The sequence below is a fragment of the Oryctolagus cuniculus genome, chromosome 9 (genome assembly GCF_051225735.1).
Source record: "Oryctolagus cuniculus isolate XC-2025 breed Fujian yellow rabbit chromosome 9, ASM5122573v1, whole genome shotgun sequence".
NCBI classification, from domain to species: Eukaryota; Metazoa; Chordata; class Mammalia; order Lagomorpha; family Leporidae; genus Oryctolagus; species Oryctolagus cuniculus.
The window spans coordinates 107,115,737-107,131,985 of NC_142875.1; the positions used below are offsets into that span (position 1 = coordinate 107,115,737).

Here is a 16,249-nt window from a genome sequence, read left to right on the forward strand (position 1 = left end):
TTGTTCATGAATGTTCATAGCAGCTTTATTTGTAGTACTCAAAAACTGAGACAAGCCAAGTGTTGTCACCAGGCAAATGGATAAACAAATTGTGGTATATGCACACCAGTCAACACTGAACATTTTAATAAATGAATAACTGATACAAGCAAGAGGATGGAGATGTATGAATCAAAACAACTATGTGTAGTGTAAGAAGCTAGGCCAAAAACAGAAGGCGTAGTGTCTGAGTTCATTCATATGAAACTGCACAAACACAAGCTGAAAGCATCCTGGTCAGGGGTGGAGGCGTTGGAAGGTGCCTGATGAAACCTTTGGGGGTGATGGATGCAGTCACTATCTTGATGTTCACATGAAAACTTATCAAATTGTACCCTTTAATCAGTCCAGTTTTCTATGCCAACTATACTCAATAGAGCTGTCAACAAAAATATTGTGGAAAGATATTGTGTTTAATGTTTGTTATAAGATGGGTGCTGGGTTGAGTACAGCAAAAATGGAAAGACTTCCTTACAAAGCAGGATGGCCCATGCAGAGGGTGGAAATAGAAAGGCTATTTCTCCATTTCCACCTGCTTCTACTCAGCAACACTTGAATACCTGGCTCAGTTTGTTCTGGAATTGAGTGTGTTCATTTATTGATCTTGTATGTTTCTGAATTATACATCGCTCAACAGAGTTGGGGTGAGGTCACCAACAGTAAATTATGTATTTTAGGGGAGAAAATTCTACTACGCGTGTCTCGGGGCTTAGAGCTATGAAGCTGTTCTTTGGTAGATAAAAGATGAAGACATGACACAGGTTCAGGAAGTGATCATGGGTTGTAGATCAGTTCACAGAAAAGTCTATTTAACGACTAATTCCTTCCTGGGGCTCCTCCAGTTTCCCAATGTATGTGAGATGTGTGTGTGTGTGTGTGTGTGCACGCGCATGCAGGAGTCTGGACATGGACTGCAATTACAAAGACCAATGAGCAATGATTTTAAAGTGGAGAACGCACGCTTGTTTTCAGTTTGATCAGTGTGATCTTTCCTCTGTTTCTTCACGCTGCAGTTTCCCATGTGTAGTTCTCCTTTTCTGCTTTCTGCTTGCAGTTGGGCAAGTTCTCTGTGTTGTCTGCATGCAGGGAAGGCGCACTGAGGTAGACAAGACTGAGTGAAGTGGGCTCCCGAGCTTGGGGAGGAGTCAGATTTTAAATACAAAAGGGAAGTGCCGCTGAGGGCTGGCAGAGGCTTGGAAACAGCTGGTTGAACTAGAGAGAAGGGTGTTGGGGACAGATAGATAGATAATGAGATAAAGATAAATAAATAATAGATGTAGATAGGTGACAGATGTAGGTAGGTCAATAGATGATAAATACAGACAGATAGAAAGATGGGGGAAAAAAAAAAAACCCTTTTGCTACAAAGGTATCAGGCAGCTGGATCCCCCGTCTTTGCCTCTGATAAGGAGTTGAGCAGCTCTCAGGACTCTCACAGTCCGCACCTACGTCACAAGGAGTAGCTTACATTCCTGAATAAAGTTCATTGACTTTCTTTTCTTCCAGAGCCTTCAAATTCACTCTGATCTCAGCAGATTTGCCTTCTTCTGACAGATACTGTATGCAACTAAAATGCAGTTCTCAGCAAAAACATTTCCCTTCTGTATATATGCACAGGTGCCTGAAGGGTACCTCTGGGAAACAGCACCCTGGAATCTGAACCTGTAGGCAGGGAAGAAGAAAAGTTAGATTTACAGGCAATTTGTGTCAGGAAATCAACATTTTCTTTAAACTTCAAATCAATAATAAATGTGGTGAAGAAAACTCAAGAGGAGATCTAAATGGATAAAGGCAAATTCCTTTGTGCGAGAGGCAAGGAAGGAGACTTTCAGAAATCCCCTAAGCTCCCCTCTGGAGATAAAAGGGACCTCGGTGGAATGCAGCAGTAACTTCACTAGCAGGTTCAGCAAGGAATGGTGAACTCACAAGTGGGGCATCAGAGGAGAACCGTCTTCCCAGAGCCATGAGTAGTCGGGTTTCCTCCGAGACAATCCCATCCAGAATGGGAAGCTGGAATGGGAAGTCGCTTGCTGGATGAAGCCCTGTGGAGAACAGTGGTTGTGAGCTGATAGTGGAATCAATGTGAAATAGAATCTGAATGTCAGTTAGTGTTAGATTCATAAAAATGAAAACCAAAAAGGATCTTTGAGATACCCATGATGGGTCTTTTAAAAAAATCTGTTTTATTTACTTTATTTGAGAGGGAGAGAGAAAGTCTCCCATCTACTAGTTCCCTCCCCAGATGCCCACACAACTCAGGCTGGGCCAGACCAAAGCCAAGAGCTGAGTCTTCCCTCCAATATTGGTGACAGGGACCCGACTCTGAGCCATTGCCTGCTGCTTTTCAAGGGTACATGTTAGCAGGAAATCGGAATGGGGAGCAGAGCTAGAAGTTGAACTCGTGTTCTCTGATACAGGAAGTACTAGGACAAGTGGTTCCCCATCACATGCGATGGCTTTACAGAAATGTTTGCTAAAGCCTAGAGATAGTACCTAACTTGTCAATCCAAGGTCATGTACAGTTGGTGGCAGGACTGGGCTGAAGAACAGATCTTTGGGCCCTCAAACAAGGGTACCTCCACTGAGAACCTAAACCTCATTTATTTCCCATCACGCAACACTTCAGCCCAGCCATCATCTACAAACACTCACCAGATCTTCTGTGCTGTTAATTTTCAATAACTGGGCATCCAAAGACAAGCATTTCTCTTGACTACTTTCCCAATTAAATGATCCAGAGGAAAACAGATAACAGTTTTTTCCATGCCAGAGCCAGTCTTCGGGACAAGGACCTAGTAAGCAAAGCAGGTCTAATTAGTGAGTCATGTTCAAGTGTGAGTATTTCTACAAGTCTTAAATCACTTTGCCCCTAGCCCTCTTACATGGATCCCACTTCTTAATCAGAATTGTACTCAGACTCTGTGAATACCTAGATAGCCTCAGAGTACTTTTTCTCTATTTTTTGAAGAAAAACAATGCATTCTAACTTTTTTAAAGATTTATTTTATTTATTTGAAAGTCAGAATTACACAGAGAGGAGAGGCAGAGAGAGAGAGACACACACAGACAGAGAGAGAGAGGTCTTCCATCTGCTGGTTCACTCCCCAAATGACCACAATGGCCAGAGCTAAGCTAATCCGAAGCCAGGAGCCAGGAGCTTCTTTCGGGTCTCCCAAGCTGGTGCAGGGGCCCAAGGTCTTGGGCCATCTTCTACTGTTTTCCCAGGCCATAGCAGAGTGCTGGATGGGAAGTGGAGCAGCCGGGTCTTGAACTGGTGCCCATATGGGATGCTGGCGCTTCAGGCCAGGGCGTTAACTGACTGCGCCACAGTGCCAGTCCCACATTCTAATTTTAGTACAAAAAATTACTTCCTGTTTAGCATTTTCTTTTCCCCTGTTACAAAGTGAGACAGGCTGCAATGTGATTTCAGAATCTGATCTATTTTTTAAACTTATATTTGGAATAATGGGAGAGTTAAGAGGGGTAACTATTGAATTGCCATTTTGATATTAGAAGTTATGCTTATGCATTTTAAAACTTTACATCTTTGAATAATGGGTTGACAAACTGTCTTCCTATTTTCAGACACAGGCTAAGCAATGCAGTAGCCATATGTGATTTCTGAATATTTGAAATGTGGCTAGTTTGAATTACGAGGTACTGTGAATATAAGATACATATCTGATTTTGAAAATTTGGCATAAAGAAGAATGTAAAATATTCTATCAATAACTTTAACATTGGTTATTGAAATAATATTTAAATATTTTAGATGAATTAAAATGTGATACTGAAAAGTTTCATTGACTTTTTTCATTTTTAAATGTGTTTACTAGAACATTTAAGGTTACACAGTGATACACACTATATTTCATTTGGACAGAGTTGTTCTTGGGGGAATAAAATATTGATGTAGAGTGAGCAATAAGATTCCAGAAAATAGGGAGGTTTTCCAGTAGCAAAGTTCACAGGGATTCCAAAATAACTTACTCAGACCTTAGGCAATAGGCAAAATATGCCAGTCTCTATCCATGCATGGATGTTTTCAACAACCCTCAAATCACCATCATCATCATTGTCATTGTCTCTTCCATTGTGTTAGTAACACTTGGCATCTGTTTTTGCAGAAGCATAGCTTCTTGGTCTACCCCATGACCAAAAGGTGGCACAAACCATCAGATAATTGTATAAGAGTTGGCTTTATCTGAGAGGGGAGAGTAGGAGGGCAGTTGACAATGAAGGATGAATGTCAATAAGAATATAAAAGGCAAAGCCCAAGCAACATACACAACTTCTGTGCGTCTTTATTTGCCTCACCTGTCACATTATGTAAAGGTAAAAATTACATGGGCTGGAGGAACAATCTAGTCAAGCTTTCCAAGCTATGAAAAAGCAAGAAAGACACATATCAAAACATGGCAGCTTAATGCACTGCATTTCTTTGTGTGTGTGTGTGTGTGTGTGTGTGAAGTTAACAAACACAAATGTTACTCAGTATGTAACTATTGGAAGTACTTTGCGTATGTTAACGTGTTTGATCCTCATAACAACTCTATGAGATTGGTTCCATCAATGTTTCCCATCTGAGAAACAGAGAACATGGGGATTTGAACCTAGGTGGTCTAACTGCTGTGTTTAACCATCGTATCACACTACCTCTCAATCTTCTAAGTCAGACCCATTCAAAGAAATATTTCTTGGTGCCCTTCTCAATGTTTTGATACAGAACCTTGGAGTCAATCTGGAATCCGCCAGTTTTAGCCAGGTGCATGCACACCATAGCATGAGAAGCACCAGTAATTCCGGTGCTGAATGAAAGCCTACCGCTGGGACTGCCTGGTACCTCATCAACTCAGTGACTGCAAGCAAACTCACCGGAGCTCCTCAGTCACTCCTCATACAAGGGTGCTTCTAAGAGTTTGTGGAGTGGGGAATTGAAAGATAAATCCATTTTGGTGAAGAAAAATTTTGAAATCCATAAATACAAAGGATTCATGGAGAATGTATTATGAAAAAACTGCACCAACTTCAAAATTTGGGGAACAAAATAATCCTGTCTTTAAAAATAGTTTTATTTTATTTATTGGAGAGAGAGAAACAGAGTGAATAGGATGGGGGTGGGGAAAAAGAGAGAGAGAGAGAGGAAAAAAAAATGTGCTTCCATCTGTGTTAGGAAACTGGCAAACTGGCGCAGTTTTAGCCAGGTGGCCACATGGCCCAGCTACCTGAGCCAGGCTCCACCCCCATCCTAATGGGATTCGCTGCTCCTCTTCCCTGCCCCCCTCGGGCAAAGTTTTAAAAGGACCTGTTCCTGAACACGTGCTGTGTTGGTCCTTCTCTCCTGCGCTCTCTTGGCCTCTCTTGGTCTCTCTTGGCTCCTCTCCTCCTCTCATCTCTCTTCTCCTTCCTCTCTGTCTCTCTTACAGTCTCCTTTTCTTTTCCCTTTGCCGCCCCTTCACTCCGGTCTGTAGGGTGTTCCCCAATAAACCCTTTCCTTTACTCCGGTGTCCAGTGTGTTTTGCGACGGTTAACATTAATATATAACAAGCTGCTCATTCACTCTTCAAATGCCCGCAACTGGTGGGACTAGGCTGGGTCACAGCTGGAAGCCTGAACTCAATTCTAGCCCACTGTGGTTCCCTAGGTGGGTGGCAGGGCCCCATTTACTCAGACCATCACCACTGCCTCCCACGGTCTGCACTAGCAGGAAGCTGGAATCAGTAGTTAGAGCTGCAGATCAAACCCAGGTACTTCCACGTGGAACACTGTTATCCTAACGTGTCGAAATGCCTGCCCCAAACTGATCTTTTAATTCCACTTTTTCCACAACTTTTTGAAGTACCCTTGTACACTGAGGACCACAGACTTGTTAATAAGAAAAGCAAAACTTGCCTCAAACTTGGGAAAACTGCCATACTTTTTCCTTGTTGTATTTTAGGGTTTATTTCTTTGGCTTTTTCCCCCTTTTCTTTCTGTTTTTTGTTTGTTTGTTTGTTTTAAACATCTCAAAGCTGCTTGATAAAAAGCAGAACTTAAATTGGTGTCTCTAATAACCAGTCTTTATCTGACACTGTCAAAGAGTGGAATATGTTACCTGGCATGTCTGCCCTCTGTGGACATGCTATTTATTATTTTTGACTAATTATTCATGTGTGGCATCTCTGGGAGATGATTCTGAATGGTACTGACATAGCTTTAATCCAATACAATTTACATTTGATAAAGGCAGAGCAGTTTAAACAGCTCTACTGTGAGATAAACCATTGGTTGGTATGCAGCTATGTCTGGCCCCTGTCAACATTCCTATCTTTGATACATAAGCCTCCTTTCTTCAAGCTTTTATGGAAGTGTTGTATTTATTTCCTGCAGGTTCTTTCCTGAAGCAGATTAAACACATGCTTGACACTTGCTCAAGATCAGGTTGTCTAAAATCTCTGCTTATTTTGGCCATTTAAATTACCCTGTGCATAGTGAAGGGGTTTATGAACTGCAAAAACCTTACACAAAACTACTTATCATTATTCTTATCATTTAACTGTATCTGGGTTTCAATTTTTTCACCCATAAAATTAAGAGATGGTATTCCTGGACTATTATTATATAATCATTATTCAAAGAATATCACTTGATTGAAAATTAAGCAAGCTGCACCAGCAACAAGCTGGATAAATTCCTACTTATTAGAAGCAGCTGGTTTCTTTTTTTAAAATTTTTATTTATTTATTTATTTTGACAGGCAGAGTGGACAGTGAGAGAGACAGAGAGAAAGGTCTTCCTTTTGCCGTTGGTTCACCCTCCAATGGCCACCGCGGCCATTACTCACTGGAGAAAAGATCATATACATAGTTGAGTAGCTTGATGTTGTAGACATTAATGTTTCTGCCTGACTCCTAGACTCCGAGTACACTTTAGACAGTGGAGACCAACTCAGTTCTGTGAACTGACTCCCTGGACCCCTCACATCCTTGTCTAGTGTGCAGTTATCTGCGTAAGACTTCCAAGCCAGCCCACCTCCACTGAGTCTGTTTAGAAGTGCTGCCTTCTAAGGTACATTGGCTTAGCAGGAAGCCACTGAGGAAGAGGAGGTGAGGAGTTGCCAGGACAAGTCCCCTTAGAGAAAGAAATCCAGTGGTTAAGATCATTGGAATGGAAAGAGATAAAGATCTCCGGCAAGGCGTGTGGGTAGGACAGTGCTTCCAGGAAAATCCTCAAACTAGAATTTTTAAAAGAAAGAATAAGCTCTTCTGATAAGGAAGAAAAACTGAAACCCACTGAAAGGTCTGCTCAAATCAGACATCTCAAGGATTTGGTGTAGATTAGGACAAGGATGACAAAAAGAGAGCGTCTAGGGTAGGATTAGTTGTTACAAATGAATAACTGAGACCTATATCAATATGCCAACTTTGAGCCTGGAGGTATTTCCAGACAATAGTTCAGACTGAGCAGAAAGCCTGCTGCTGCATCTCTTCACACACCCCACACCCCGTACCTGAAAAGTTGTCCATTCTCTTCAGAGCCTCTTGGAGATTCAGGTACTGATGGTTAAGTTCCATTTGCTTTTTGGATTTTTCATCCAGCCTCTTGGCAAGAGTTTCTATCATTTCTTTGAGTTCCCTTTGTGACTCCTGGGAAGCTGCTTCTGCCTGCTGCTGGGCTAAGACCTGTCCCTCCAGTATATTCTCCTGCAGAGTGAGGTTTGCTTGCTGTTGCTTTAGGAGGTCAGATACCTGCAATACTAAATCACACCCGATTCCATTTTCAATCCTCGGCAAAAATTCCTCCAAATGGATTTTTTAAGTAAATCGGTACACAAACTCAAATAACCTATCTTGACAACAGATAAGATACTGGAAAATGACCTAAATGCAATCAGATATTGTGGATTTGGAAGTTAATTTCAGGAATTGTACTAGTGACAAAAAAAGAGATTTTATTTTTAATTGAGAGTTATACACAAGTTAAGAGTAATCACAGCACACAAAGTGTAATAGTCGAATAAAATATAGCCAGACACCCATGAGATTCAGTGGTTATTAATAGAAATAGCCATTAATGATGTACTCTATTTGTGTCTTAATTATTTCACTACATCTCCTCCCATTCTGTCTGTTCTTTCAGACTTCCTAATTTTATTTAGGAACTGTGGTGCTCAGAATTATTTTAAATTATTGTGTCATAAAAGTCTCAAAACTTTTTTTTGGCTACAGCATATTTTAGGAAGGGTGGAGATGAAATGAGGTTGTGAAATCAAGCAGAAGTGAATTTTAGGGTCAAATAGCTCAGTTATAGATTTTTTTTAAACCAAAAATATTATTTATTTGAAAGGGAGACACACACATACACACACACACCCAGAGAAAGAGAAAAATTGAGACATAAATACAGATGAAGAGAGATCTTTCATTTACTGTTTTACCCTCCAAGTGCCTGTAGCAGCTAGGGCTAGGGCAGGCCAAAGTCAGGAGCCAGGAACTTAGTCTGGATCTCCCACATGGGTGGCAGGGATGCAACTTCTTGATGTCTCTTAGGGAGTCCATTAGCAGAAAGTTAGAATCAGGAGCAGAGCTGAGACTTGAACCCAGGCACTCCCATATGGGAAGCTGGTATCTTAGTGTCCCAAGCAGTGTCTTAACTGCTGGGCCACACATCTGCCCCTCAGTTCTGGAGTCCTGATGGTAGAGTACAGAACAGACCTCCTGGCTTCAAGGTCAAATGTGACCCTTGTAGGTGACCAAAGCCTCAGAGGAAGGCTCCTACAGTCCCTGACACTGAGTCAAGGATGCCTCTCTCATTAGGAAAGACCTTAAGTGTCTATAGATGGAAATAACAGTAGTTTGTGAATTTGAACAACCAACAAGCCAATAGCAAATCAAAATCTTTAGTAACCTAGATCCTAGGCAGCTGAAGCATCTCAGATCTACAACCTAACACACAGGCAGAGCAGATGGATGATGGGCACCACTTTCTTTCTCTCTAAGCCACTCTGGTCTTTCTTTTCACTTCCTCTTTTCCTCTCAATATCCTCTCTTGCTAAATGGTCATATTACAAATTTGGCAGTTTTTAAAAACAGAATACAGATATTTTTTGAAAACATATTTTTTCAGTTTATTTGAAAGTTGGGGGAGGGGAGAGAGAGAAAGAGAGAGAGAGACAGGGAGAGGGAGAGGGAGAGAGAAAGGGAAAGAGAAAGGGATAGAGAGAGAAACCTTCTATCTACTAATTCACTCCCCAAATTCCTACAGTATCTGAGGCTGGGCCAGTCTGAAACCAAGAACCTAGAACTCAATCCAAGTCTTGCAAATGAGCTGCAAGCATTTGAGTAGTTGGGACCCAGGGACTCGAGTCATCATCTGTTGCCTCCCAGGATATGTATTAGCAGGCAGCCACGTCAGAGTGGAGCTGGGGCTCAAATCCCACATATCCCAAGCATCATCTTAATTGCTGTACCAAACACTGCCCCTACATTTTGTTTCAAATATTTTACTTATTGTATTTATGGTTCTTAACTTTAAAATAATATTTAATCACCACTATTTCAAAAAAATCCATAAAAACTAAATTTCTTTTATGTTTAGGTCTCTGAAGTAATCGTGTGGAATAGCAACTTCAAATAATTTTCTTCTCCATCGTTGTAGCATTTAAATAGACATGATCTATGAACTTATGAAAACAAAAAGCCAACCATTTATAATCTTCATTCCAACTCTCTACTCATTTGAGGTATGAACAAAATATACTTACTCCTTTTCCCACACTAAAAACATTTTGCCTAAACAGAATCTAAATCAAGACTGTTTTGTAGTTGTTACAAAACAAACTTAAACACTTACCAGCCCTCATCCTCCCCCCACTCACACACCATTTCCCTATTTCAGCACTTACATTGCATCCCCAGCATTATAATGGTCACCAGTGATCCCAGGCAAAGGACTCCGAGAGCCACAGCAGCTGGGCACCACCACGGAGAAGAAAGAAAACGGAGACCTGGAGTGACAGAGGACATTAGCGAGATGAGTAAGAATGGGAAGAAGTCATATTGTTCTCTGGGTCCTGTCTGTATTTGGAGCTCTGCTTTCCTCACCTCTGGTCCTCCCATTGGTTCTGAAAGCAGTTTCTTCTACATGTTTACAGAGGAAATAAAAGGATCGTTAAAGGACTGGCGTGGTGCCTCCAGGACCACACAACTGCCAGGATTCCACACCAAATGCCTAAGTTTATAATCTGCCTAATCTCCCCACAGTGACTCTGCAAGAAACTCCCAGTCCAGCCTGGTTGGATCAGCTTCACCGACAGTACAGAGAGCCTGATGCTTGTAACACAGGTCATGTGTACACATGTGTGTGTGCACACACGTGTTTTATAAGGAACATGATATGAACAGATATCAGGCATCAAGAAATAAGTTTCAGGCAATTAATGAACAGAGATTTCCTTAAAGTATCCTGTACATTATTACATAGTCTTTAATGTTTAGTCCACTAAAATTACATCTTGAAATTGGAGCTTTTTTTGAGCAAAGACAAATCAGAAGGAAACTTCAGTATTCTCATGGCTTATACTAACAGCATGTCCTACACTAATACCAATTCTGGGGTTGTTGTTATAAGAGGAAAATTCATCATTTTTATGAAAATAAATAAATCCTATAGCTTACAGGTGTCAGAATATCTCTTTATGTGTTCCATCAGTAACAAAGCACAGATAATATTGGATCTGTAGGAAAAAATTCCATACAATATATTTGGCTTCCTCATTTAATGAGAAAAACAAATAAAGCACTGATATTGTTATCTTCAATATGCAAATAGAAAAGTGAAGGGTTCCATCATGTGCTTAAAATCAGATGATAAAATCTAAAGAGATATTAAATTTAATTGTCTATCGCTATATAACTGGCTATACCACATCACAAAATTTCCAGTGTGAATGGACAATGATCCAAGTCAACCAACACACAAATATGTTCAAAGAGCTTTCATGATTCAAAAGCACTGTGCTAGACTCTGCAGATGATAAAGAGAACACAGGCATTTTTGACAGTGAGGAGTATAAGGGTACTTATGGAAAATATGTATTATGGAAAAACTATGTATGGATTGCAAAAAAATTATTTTGCAACATAATAAACTTATCCTTTCATTCTATTTTCCATTAAGTTCTTGAAGTACCCGCATGTGGTTCTTTCACTGACTCAATAGTTTCTGAAGTCCAGTGTGTGTGTGTGGCAAGCTTGGAGATGCAGAAGATAACTTTCTCTTGTGAACAAGTGACCAATCATATCCTCAGAAGCAATTATCTCCTGTGAAGTTTTCAACCCATCTCCCTCTGGCAAATATTCATCTCATTAGGATGTCAAGTATGTTCACCACTTCTGGATGATAAAATTCCTGAATTTTTAGAATTTTTACTTAAAAAAAATGGGAGGACCTATAGCTGTGAAAGATCTTCTTTGTTTCTCTATACCTCCCTTTGTCCTGTTCCCTTGGTAGGTAGAAGCCATTAATTCAATTCCACCCCTACTATTGTTTTCCTAATCAGAAAATAATTCAATTCTTTGCAGCTGGACATGAATCTAACCAGGGTTCTGAAAGAATTAATTTAATATTACAGCAAAAGTCAAGCACTCAATCCTACTGTATGAATAATGAATGAATGAGTAAACAAGCTATTATTATTTCTTGTAGGTCTACCCATAAATGCCAGCCTTTTTTTCATACCAAGTTATGTCATCATCTCCAACTTATTTTCCTATGGAGAGAAATCTTTATCTTGTTTATTGGAAACATGATCTGAAATTTTCTTATCCAAATTTCTGGTAAAACTTGTTTTTCCTCTCCTCCTTATATTTTGTTCTTTTTTCTCAGGATAAATATAAAATAAGGCAATTTATCCAAATTGTTGAAATGGAATTATGAATTAACATATACTTAAAGAGTTTAGATTACATGTATCAAATAGAAATTATATTTTTTTCAGTTATATATAATAAAATTATATGCTAAAAAATACTGAATATCCTGTGATTTACTTTGGATAATTTATATTTCAAGTTTGCAGTATCTCAAAGGCACTTACAAAAGTTATTGGTGTACACACTGGGTCAGAAGGGATTGGATTTTGGATAAATAGATAAATAAATAAAAATAATACATTTAAAGTGAACATCATAGAGAATAGCTTACAATAAATTCTCTAAGTATTATCATCTCCATCATCACCATTATATCTGACTTGTTTTTCTGTAAGGCAAACGGCATTAACTGTACTATGTTTTCCGATACTTGGGTGTCTAGCTTTCCAATCCTATTCTTCAATAAATTTACACTTTTGAGCCTGTGTTGAGATTCTGTTCCTCTACACCTTTGCCCATCCCTGGTACCTTTAGGTTTCTTCCCATTCGACTTCTGATCAGGCTGGTCCTTCATGGGCTTGACCTTGAGGTCGTCAACAGCCATTTCCAAATTCATGCCAAGAACGAGAGATGGAAGCAGTGAAAGACTTCCACAAACTGAGAGTGTGCACACTTCTGCCGGAGTATTTAAAGAGCCACTGTTATCTAATAGAATGACTCAATCACTCGGTAGGAGGAAGGGGAGGTTTTTGCTTCATTTTGGGAAGTTGGCTGACGCATTCTTGAGTTATGTCTATTGCAGGTGGGGAAAGTTGTGATTCTGATACTGTTTCAGCATGTTTCACTAAGTAAATTCTGAAAGGGAAAACTGTATTTTCCATGACCATTAGGGGAGAGGCATTGTTGTACTCCTGCTTCAGACAAGGAAACAGAAATTCAAAAAGAGTGCGTGACACTAAATTTGTGAGAGTGCATTTGGGCCAGCTTATTTCATTCCAACAGTCAGAGCTGTTTGTTAATTTCACCATAGTACATGTCTCTATGTCTATATAGTGTCTTTCACAACTCATACATTTTTCTTTGTATCTGTCACTTTGTTCTTTGTAGGCATCTTCCAGACTAAGATTAAATGCTTTTTCTTTTTTTATGAGAGAGAGAGAGAGAGAGAGAGAGAGAGAGTTCCTATCTGCTGGTTCACTCCCCAAATACCAGCATCAGCCAAGGGAGACCAAAGCTAGGTCTCCCACATGTAGGATAGTTTCCCAAATACTTGAGCCACCATGGCTGCCTCCCAGGATCTTCATTAGCAGGAAGCTGTGATCAGGAAGCAGAGCCAAGTGTCAAATCAAGGTGTACAGGTGTCGCTCCCTGTCTTCGTGGAGGAACGACACAGGACCCTGCGCTGTTCTTTTGTCTGCTCGGCCCTCCCCGGGTTTGCTGCTGGTTCTTCCCGGGTTGGCTACCGACCCTTCCACCTCCGTGGAGGGGCGTTCCCCCTGCCACATTCCCCACTTCCGCGGGGGAGCAGCACACCGCCGGCTGGCTCTCTCGGGGGCTGCACAGGTGTTCCCCTTAGATGTTCCTGGTGCATGTTGTCTCTCTCCTCCTTTATAGTCCTCTTCCACCAATCCCAACTCTGCTACCCACATGCCGAGTACGCTGCTCTCCTCCAATCAGGAGCAGGTCCCACAGTCTATTGGTTGAACTGGAGGCATCTGTGTAGAAGCTGTTTCCCTTCTCAGCGCCATATTGTGGGAAAGCAGATGCATAGAATAAGTCTTAATTCCAGTAACTTAGTCTAGTCCGAGTTGCTCCCCACATACAGGCATCCTAACTGGTGTTTTAACAACTGAGTGAATCCCTGGCCTGCTGTCATTTTTAAAGTTGATAGTAGACATGAAAATTTGGGATGAGTCATCTATAACTCCTATTAATGCAGTGATGTGCTGGATAATTTTAGAACTTAACTAAGGGTACCATTTCTTTCTTTCTTTTTTTAAGATTTATTTATTTATTTGAAAGGCAGAGTTACAGAGAGAGAGGTCCTCCATCCACTGTTTCACTCCTTGAATGGCCGCAATGGCAAGAGCTGAGCCGGTCAGAAGCCAGGAGCCAGGAGCGCCTTTCTGGTCTCCCACGTGGGTCCAGTGGCCCAAGCACTTGGGCCATCCTTTGCTGCTTTGTCAAGCATATTAGCAGAGAGCTGGATTGGAAGTGGAGCAGCTAGGACCCAAATTGCCATCCATATGTGTGTGTAAAGCTGGGACTGCAGGCAGTGGCTTTACCCTCTGCCACAGTGCAGGCCCCAAGGGTACCATTTCATACAGTTGCAATGTGACATAGAAGCACACAGCCCTGTATAGTCAGAACTAGTTTCAGATCTTCCCCAAGATCTGCAACCTTACGGAATTGCCTAACACTGTAAATCTCTTTGTCTATAAGTTAGAAATAATGTCTACTTGCTAATGTTGCTATAGGTATTTAAACGAGAAATTGGGTGAAAAGAACAAGCTCTGTACTTGGAACATAATAGGAACCCAATTAATATAGTTATTACCATTGTGAGTAGTGCTATTCAGTCCAGCTGAATTAGTCAGCAGAAGTGCATGTGGATGACTTGCAACCCAAATATTTGGTCATGGTGCCCTCCCTGTAAATGTGTCTGTGTTCTCTGATTGAATCCAAATCTGCTTTCCCTTCCCAATCTCCTAACCCAAAAAAACCTCACTGACATTATATGTGTGTGGTTTTTTTTATTTTAAAGAATTCTTATCCATTAGAGATGTCTTCTGAAGTGTTATGTCCAAAATGATATGATGTTTAGGATCTGCTTTAAGCTAAGGAAAAAAAAAAACTGGAAGAAAAAGTGGGTAAAAGAAGAATGGACAAGTAAATACAGTTTTGAGGGAACTATTAGGAAAAATCACCAATATTGACAGGCTACTTAGAAGTGCATTTCCCTCCTACCCCTGAGAAGCTGCCTGTATTACTTTGTTCTGAGCAGGGTATCTGAGATCAACTTGAAAATAGTTAACTCAGCCGGCGCTGCAGCTCACTTGGCTAATCCTCTGCCTGCAGTGCCGGCACACCGGGTTCTAGTCCTGGTTGGGGCGCCGGATTCTGTCCCGGTTGCTCCTCTTCCAGGCCAGCTCTCTGCTATGGCCCGGGAGTGCAGTGGAGGATGGCCCAAGTGCTTGGGCCTTGCTCCCGCATGGGAGACCAGGAGGAAGCACCTGGCTCTTGGCTTCGGATCTGCGCAGCGCGCCGGCCATAGCAGCCATCTGGGGGGTGAACCAACGGAAGGAAGACCTTTTTCTCTGTCTCTCTTTCACTGTCTAAGTCTGCCTGTCAAAAAAAAAAAAAAGAAAAAAAAAGAAAATAGTTAACTTGTCATTTTAAGTTTTACTCTATCACGCAGTTCGCACGCATAAAAAATTCAGCATGCACCAAATACATGGGCGTTAACGCAGCTTGTAACAAATCCCTTCATCTCCCAAGCCCATCCCACATCCCTGGACAGTGAATTCTGGGAAGGGAAGAGCCTGACTCGATACATTTCTGTGCTCACCAGGCTGCCTTTCACACGTATCAGATCGCAGGAAGTTAATAGTAAATTAATAAATACTGAAAATATCACAATGAAAAGGATGCTTCATCATTCTCACAGTGACTGCTGTTCCCAATGCCACTGAAATTATATAACATCAAATGTTTACCATTTTAACCATTTTTAATGTCCCGTCCAGTGACATTAATGTATCTGCACTGCTGTGTAGCATCACCACTACCTTATCTCCAGAACGTTTTCATTTCCTCTGACTGAAACTCTGCTCCCATTAAACAATAACTCCTGTGAGGTAAACTCCATGTGTCCCCTTAACCAGGCCAGGGACTCCCAGATAGGGTATTCTGGGGACAGAGTCACTTATTAACCAATATTAACCACTAAAATAAAGCAAATTTCTCTCCATAATGTGAATGGGCCTCATCCAAACATTGAAGACTTGCAGAACAAAGGGGTTAGCTTTCTCCCAGGTAAAAGAAGACCTCTACACCATTAGCTCTCCCGGGTCTCCTTACTGATAGCACTCCCCACTCCTTCCTCCTCCCTGGAAGATCCCATTCTACTTTCTGCCCATATCCTAGGTAACTCATGGATGTGGAACCATGCACTATTTATCTTTTTGCATCTGAGTTATTTTACTCCGCATAATGTCTTCAAGGTCCATTCACATGTGTTGTGTATTGGGATTTCCTTCCTTTTTGTATGCACTTTTTATAAAAAGATTTATTTTATTTATTTGAAAGAGAGTTACAGAGAGAGAGAGAGAGAGAGAGAGAGAGAGAGAGAGAGAGAG

At 41.0% G+C, this 16,249-nt stretch overlaps 1 protein-coding gene across 3 annotated transcripts in view; it reads right to left on the reverse strand.

The window, feature by feature from the left end:
- OLR1 (oxidized low density lipoprotein receptor 1) overlaps window positions 1-16,249 on the reverse strand; it is a 25,621-nt gene continuing 9,372 nt past the window's right edge. The window contains exons 1-6 of one of the 3 annotated variants that reach the window (XM_089303263.1): window positions 10,122-10,436; window positions 9,923-10,024; window positions 7,529-7,774; window positions 2,692-2,831; window positions 1,966-2,081; window positions 1-1,701 (exon numbers count right to left, since the gene is read on the reverse strand). In XM_089303263.1, the coding sequence (XP_089159389.1) occupies window positions 1,557-1,701; window positions 1,966-2,081; window positions 2,692-2,831; window positions 7,529-7,774; window positions 9,923-9,938 (663 nt within the window). In that variant the 5' untranslated portion in view covers window positions 9,939-10,024; window positions 10,122-10,436 and the 3' untranslated portion in view covers window positions 1-1,556. 3 annotated transcript variants of the gene reach the window in all.